We start from the raw sequence: 7,483 nt of genomic DNA, 5'->3' as shown, positions 1-7,483 counted from the left end.
ANNTTNNNATATTTTAAAAACTANNAAACNATNTACTATATAACTTTAATAGAAGCTATAGAGTATATATAAAAGCCTAAATCTAAATTATTAGAATTTATTATTAAGTGGTTGTTAAGATATTAAGGTGCGATTTTTCTAATTTTTGGTGAGTTTTGAGGTTGCCGACTCGCTTGGGCTGCCGACTCGCTTGTGAAACACGTTATCTCTATTACCTTAAAGGTAAATAACTATAACGTAGTCTGCGGGCAAGTGGGCCATGCGGGCAAGTGGGCCATAGTAAAACTCACCAAAAATTAGTAAATTCATGCCTTAATATCTTAACAACCACTTAATAATAAATTCTAAAAATTTAGATTTAGACTTTTATATATACTCTATAGCTTCTATTAAAGTTATATAGTAAATAGTTTAGTGGTTTTTAAAATATTAAAATTTGGGGGCCGAAACGAGGCTAGATTACTATATCTTAAAAACTACAAAACTATTTACTATGCAAATTTAATAGAAGCTGTAGAGTATATATAAATGCCTAAATCTAAATTTTTAGAATTTATTATTAAGTGGTTGTTAAGATATCAATTTATGACTTTTCTAATATTTGGTAAGTTTTGATGTGGTGGCCCACTTGCCCGCATGGCCCACTTGCCCACAGACTACGTTACCCCTTACTAATTACTAAAGGCGATTTAAAAAATAGTAAAACTATTTTTTTACGCTAAAAGCTACGGGTAATATAAATACTATAGTGGCAAAATAACTTTAATATTAAGTAATTTCTTAAGGTATAGACTATAAAGGGTATTAATAATAGATTAGATAGCCTCTGTTGGTTACATAAGGGGATATCACGTAGCTACGGTTTATAGATAGTATGATGATTGTTCTGTGTTCTTCTTAAAGAAAGGGGTAAGGAACTTAAGGTTCCTTACCACGCTAGTGCCGCGGCGGCATGTAATAGCAACTTGCTATATATAATGGCAATATGCCTTATATAGTAACTATTTGCCTTTATTCCTAATACTAGTAACTCTTCTTTTATAGTTACCATCTATATATATATACCGCTTAACTAGCGGAATAAAAATTAATCCTTCTTACTTACTATTGCCATTATAATATAAGTCTTACTATCTTAAAATTTGCCCCTTAGCATGTGGTGCTTTCTTACTTATAAGTTATGGGTAGGTATCTTATTAGTAGGGCCGCTAAGGCGCTAGCGGTAAGCGAGCTAATAGCGATTTTCTATCCTAGGGATAGAAAATCCTAATTAGCTAGTTTAAGTTAGGGTCTGCAGAATCTAACCAATTAGATAACTTTAACCGCCGGTTAAAGTTCCTAAATATCTTAAGACCTTACGTAACTAAAAAATTTCTAGGGACTCCCTTTTAACCTAACCTTTAACTCGTATACGTAGAGTATTTATATTAATAAACGTCTCTAGTGCCTTATTTGGGTTCGCCTTTATTATTATATCTACTAGGTTATTTTGGCTATTAATTTATTAAATCTTAAAGAGTTCTTAGCGCTTGTAGGATTGCTAAAGTACTATAATATCGATTATAAGGCGCTTTTTCTTTATAGTACTAAGCTTAACTAAATACTCGTAGAGGGAATATAAGTCGGTGTATATAATTATAGGGATAACGGGAAGTTCGAGCCGATCTATAATTATCTTTAGGGTAGTTCCAATTGCAATTGCTATATTAACTCCGCCAACTATTCTATATATCTTTAACGCTAAAACGCTTTAAATGATATACTTGCTCTTAGTTAAGCTCTAATAAATAAGGTTGCCGTAGATTGTAAAGTTATTCTTTTTAGTAAATTCGTTTACGATAATAATTTTATATCCTAACTAAAAGCTAAAATCTTTATTATTTATAAACGATCTATTAATAAATATAAAGAGCTTAGTGGTGGGAAGATTAATAGGCACGTAGAGTAGTCCCTAATTAAGATGGTTTATTTACTAGAAAAGACGCTTATTTAGGGTAAGGATATTATCCTTAGTTAGTTCCTAGTGTTAAGCCGTAATAGAGAGATTAAATAAAGCCTTAGGTTAATAGATAGAAGTAATATAAGCTTCGCGAGCACGTTGCTCTATATATCCTTACTTTAGAGAATTAACGTTAATAACGTTAATCTTCTTACCTTAACCCTTCTAGCGTAAAGCAATAGAATCCTCGTTTAGGGAGAGGATATATTTATTAAAGAGTAATGGTATTATTAAGTTAAGCTTTTCCTTTAGCTTTGCTATAAGATTTACCTTTACTAGCTTATCCTCTTTAAGAGCTAAGAATTGGTTGTCTTCTAAGATGATTATATTATTAGTTTATATACTAATAATTCCGAATAGGGTTTCTGTGGTTATAATAAGGAAGCAGGGATTAAATATAGAAGTAGTTATTAAAAGCTTCTCTTTATGGTGCTTGCTGTAGGTAGCCTACTAATAAGTTCCTACCTCTGCGATTCTATATAATGGCTTAAGCACAACTATAATTATATCTTTAGAATACTGGTAGCAAATTTGCTCTAGAAGGTATGCTAATATTAAGCGCTAAAGGTGCGTCTCTAATTAGGTATAGGCTTAAGTAATATCTTATAAATAAACCGCCATTCTATTCTTTATTAAGGAGGGAGCTAATATAATAATAACTCGCTAACTAGCTCGTTGAATCGTGGGAGATTATATAAGAATTATCTCTTTGCTATTATTGTTATAACCTTAGATAATAAGCCTTAATTTCTTAAATGGGGCGTTAGTAGCTTTGCCCTTAATCTTATTAACTATTCTTAACTTAAAGATACGAACTTCATTAAACTTAGTAGGGTTATATTTCTCAAATTTAAAGACTTCTTTTGTAATAAGACCGTCGATCTCCTACTTATTAGATGCTTAGAAAGGAGCTCCTAGGGTTATAATACGACCTTTTTTTTAAAGCTGTTTTGCAAGCTTAAAGTTAGCCTTCTCTTTAGCTGTTATAAAGGCCATTAATAACTTAACTTTATTCTTAATGGCGGTAACAAATTATTCTTTAAAATTAATAAGGTATTAGCGATTTTGTAATCCCTTTAGGCGACCTCTACCGCGTTATAGTTGTGGCGTATCTACTATAATTATATTGGGATTGTAGTCGCCTTCTAGAGCATATTAATCGTAGTTTTCTTTTAAGGTATCTTCTAGGGCATCCTATAAAGGCTTGGAATTATTATCTTTATAGTAGGGTTTAATAATAGTTAAACGGAATTAGGTGGGTCTGTAAGGCATCTAAATAGTATAAGTTTAACCATTAATTATAATGAGTTAATGTAGGCCTAACTATCCTTCCCTTTTACGCTATACGCGTACTTTAGACTAGAGTGGCAGATTAAGCGCAGTTAAAGTGTTTAGGCTATTTCTTATTCCTAGTATATTATTAACCTAGCGTGTAGTATAGAGGCGTTATACCTCCTTTATTGCCTTACGAATTGCCTTAGCTTATTATATAACGGAGGGAGATAGTAGAGAATTGTTAGTTATTTATAGGTAGGCGCTAAAGACTAGTAATATAGGTATAAGTCTATCCGGGCCAGCGGAATCGTTAATAGCTTTAATAGCCATTTATAAGGTAAGTTCTTCGCTAGCGTCCTTTAGTTCTAAAGAGATAATCTTATATACGCAGCGTAATGGCGCGTAATATCGCTTTACTTTTCTAATACTATTATATACTTTAATAGGGACTTCCTTAACCTTAATTGCTATTACCTTTATTTATTATTAAAACTCTATAAATAAGAAGTTCTTTTCTATGTTATAGATAATTTAATTAGGGGGTCCTAGGTAGATATTAATCTAGTATAACTAAAGGGTATCCTATGCGTTTCTAGCTAATATATCCTTTAAGAATCGTGCGGCTTAAAAGAAGGTTAAGAAGTTAATAACTTAGAGTACTAGCTTGACGCTAAGATATATAACGTCGACAATAATATAGAAGTTAAAGTTATAGTTATTTTTAAGGGTAAACTTAAATCGGCTAGGGGACTTCTGGTTTATTTAGTAGTAATAGTAGTACTTTATAAGATGCTTAATTGCCTTAACCTTAACTTTATAGCCTACTCGCTAAAGAACCCTAAGTAATTAATAAACGGATAGGTGGCTAAAACGACGGTGTAGTTAACGTAACTCTAACTTAGTTAAATAGCTCTAAGCAACACTCTTTTCTAGTTATTAAAGGAGTAGCTAAGGGTGACCCTACTTGCGTATAATAGGTACCCGATTATCTCCCTGCATAAGTATATTCTTAAGGTTATTAAGCTTAACGCCTAGTTTATTTATATCTCTAATGCAAAATAAAAATAGGGTGTTTATAAGAATAACGTAAAAAGTAATATACCCTAAGGGGGTTTAAACCCTAATTATGCTAAGAGAGATTGCAGTACCCTTGCTAAAACAAATTGTATATTAGCCTGCCGTTAAATAGTTAATCTAAATAGAGCTATTAAGCTGCTAAAGGGCTTAAACTTAAGGTTCTCCTACTATAGATACTTCTGCGGCTCTAGTATCCGGTATAATACTATAGAAGACGTTCGCCGAGTATCTATTATTAAAGGAAAACGCGGAGCTCTCCTTTAGCTTATTAAAGATATCTAACTTTGTAATAAAATGGAGCGTAGATTGGTTATTAAGAACAGCAATGGTTTATATGCTATTTACCTCACCATACTTAGTAAAGTATTGGTTAGGTAAGTAGTCCTTAATTTCTATATTTATAAGGAGCTATTCGACCTTATTAACCTTACCCTTAAGATCTTTTACGCCTTTGTATTAAACTAGGAAGCTTTAGAAGTAGGCCGTAGTAACCTTATAATTTTTAACGTTTCTTATACTCTGACGGAACTTATTATATACCTCTTTTTGCTTATTAAGGGAGTGTTTAGTTAACTAGTAATTTGGCTTCTTATAAATGTAGCACTTTTTTTAGTAATTACTTCAAAATGAACCTCTATAAGGACCTCTATAACCACCTTATAGTTAATATTAATTATACCCTCTTCCGTATTCCCTACTACGGCTATTATATATTTAATTAGTCTAGTTATAATCGTGTTAGTCGGGAATACTTAGTTAAGTGGGGTTTTCGGTATAGAACTGTTAAGATTCTTATGTTTGTATTATAGTACCTATAGCGGAGCGTAGCTTAGTATATACTCCTTTAAACGTATCTACAGGTTTATATAGCGCTAAGTTATACTTAGGAACGCTATAGTATGCTAAGATAACCTAGTCCCTTAGACTGTTCTTATTTTAGTAAGTTTTAGTAAGGCTATATTAGATTTTCTAGAGTTTATTAAAGAGTAGTTAAAGGCACTTTAAATAAGTCTTTATTAGGTTAGAAGTAATAACTCTCTAGAATATAGTTTCCCGCTATTCGGATATATAAAGTTGGCGATTCTTATTAGTCTTAAAGTGGGCTCTAGTAAGCTAAAGCATTATATTAAAGTTATAGTTTTTACCCGTAATATAGTTATAATAGAATATTGCCGCCCGTCCCTTTAATATAATAGAGAAAGCGTAATAGTACTAGTGGCGTTAAATTTTAACCTTATTATAATAGTTATAAAAGACCTATAGTTTTACTCTAAGTATATCGTACAGTTCTCCTCTAAACTTCTTTTCTTTGTCCAAATATACCTTTATTAGATTCGTAACTTCTTATAGTAAAGGCTTACCGGTTAGCTAGAGTAGAGAAGGTAGAGGCAGAGTAACTCTAAGTAGGAGAGCACCTCTAGGTAGGAGAGTAGCTTTAGATAGGGGGTTAGTGTTCTGGGGGTTTTAATACAAATTAAAGTTGCCTTCTAAAGAATATAGGTTGTTTTTAGGTTTCCGTAGTTAACGTATAATCTTAGCTTTTGTCTATATTAGTTCTTTTATACTAGCAATAACGGCCTAAATATTACTAGTAATTAGGTTACTATTCTTAGTAACGTATACCCTATTTCTATAGAGGAAGTCTTAAAAATCCTAAACAATATTAACGTTGCTAAGTGCCCAGGTATTAGCAGTCTATCCTATAAAATCCTCCCTAAAATACTCCTATAGTTATAAATTAGTGTAGTATCTATTTTAGTAGAATATAATATAGTATAGGAGAAAGCCGTTAACTTGTTTTATGGTATAAGTTATTATATTAAAGGCGAATTCGTCCTAATCTTTATTAATAAGTTTCGCGTGCTTAGCTACCCCTAGTAGTAAGGAGTCTTTCTAGTTATTTAAAGTAGGCGTAGCTATATTTTCAGAGGGAGAGAAGTGTTATTAGTATAGGGATTGTCATTTAGTACGCGTTCGTGATATATATTTGTTATTTAGTACGCGTTTATTATTTGGTATACGTTTAGACATATATTTGTAATTATAGGGCTTAAAACCAGTTCTAGCCTTAAATCGCGAAGACTTATAAAGCGTGTTATTCTATATAATGGACATAAGAATCCGTAATCTTAAAAAGGCTTAGGACTAGTTCTAGCCTTTTAGATCCTTAGATTTATAGAAGAGTTTTATTTAAGGTTTAGGACCAGTTCTGACCTTAAAAGATAGCTTCCTTTAGCACGAGTAGCACTGGTATAGTGGCTCGTCTCTTCTTAGTGATACCTAGCTGTTTTATAGTATAATAGTGAAGTTAACCACTAATTAGTGTTGGTTACACAAGGGGATATCACATAGCTATGGTTCGTAGATAGTATGATAATTATTCTATATTCTTCTTAAAGAAAGGGGTAAGGAACTTAAGGTTCCTTACCACGCTAGTGCCGCGGCGGCACGTGATGGCAACTTGCCGCACGTAACGGCAACTTGCTATACGTGACGGCAATATGCCTTATATAGTGACCATTTACCTTTATTCCCAACAGCCTCTATATTAGTTAGTAAATCTTATTATTATATTTTACTTTAAAACAAGTAAAGATTTATATAGCTTTTTAATTCATTAGTTATATATTAGTAGAGGATATTTCCTAAATAAAACTTATTTAAGAACTTAATATACTAATTAAGTAGTTATATTTTAGTAAATTGAACTACTTTACTCCTATAGAGAAGGTTAACTTATTTTAGTATTAAAAAAATTAACTTAATTACTTTTATATAGGCTACTCTACTTAAAAGGCTTATAAGTAATTAATACTAAGGCTAAAGTAGTTATAATAAAGGGTAAGGCGATTCTAAGATAGTCTAATAGTAGCTATATTTAATTACTTCTATTAGATTCTATAAAATTCGACCTCTATACCTTTACGTAGTAGAGCCTAGGAATCTAGCAGTTATATTAGCGTTTTATTAGGGTCGTATTAATAGACTACTAGAGTAAACGTAGAGACGTATATACAGCAGCGCAGCGTCGGCGCTACGACATAGTAGTAGCGTGGAGAATTTTTCGCTAGGAGGGTAAGCCCTAACGGAAAGCTTAAAAACGACCACTATGTCTATACATCGAAAGCTACT

General features: G+C 32.0%; 1 protein-coding gene across 1 annotated transcript in view; it reads right to left on the bottom strand.

Annotated features, from left to right (window-relative positions):
• K441DRAFT_701887 (uncharacterized protein) overlaps positions 1-309 on the bottom strand; it is a gene marked incomplete at its 5' end in the record, with an annotated part of 2,064 nt that extends 1,755 nt beyond the window's left edge. Inside the window, one exon of the mRNA XM_067653373.1 lies at positions 291-309. Within this exon, the coding sequence (XP_067510198.1) occupies positions 291-309 (19 nt within the window). The remainder of the gene's footprint in view (positions 1-290) is intronic.
• Positions 310-7,483: the final 7,174 nt, after the last annotated feature.

This window comes from Cenococcum geophilum (genome assembly GCF_001692895.1).
Source record: "Cenococcum geophilum 1.58 unplaced genomic scaffold K441scaffold_1, whole genome shotgun sequence".
NCBI classification, from domain to species: Eukaryota; Fungi; Ascomycota; class Dothideomycetes; order Gloniales; family Gloniaceae; genus Cenococcum; species Cenococcum geophilum.
This window is presented reverse-complemented; position numbering and strand designations above follow the sequence as displayed.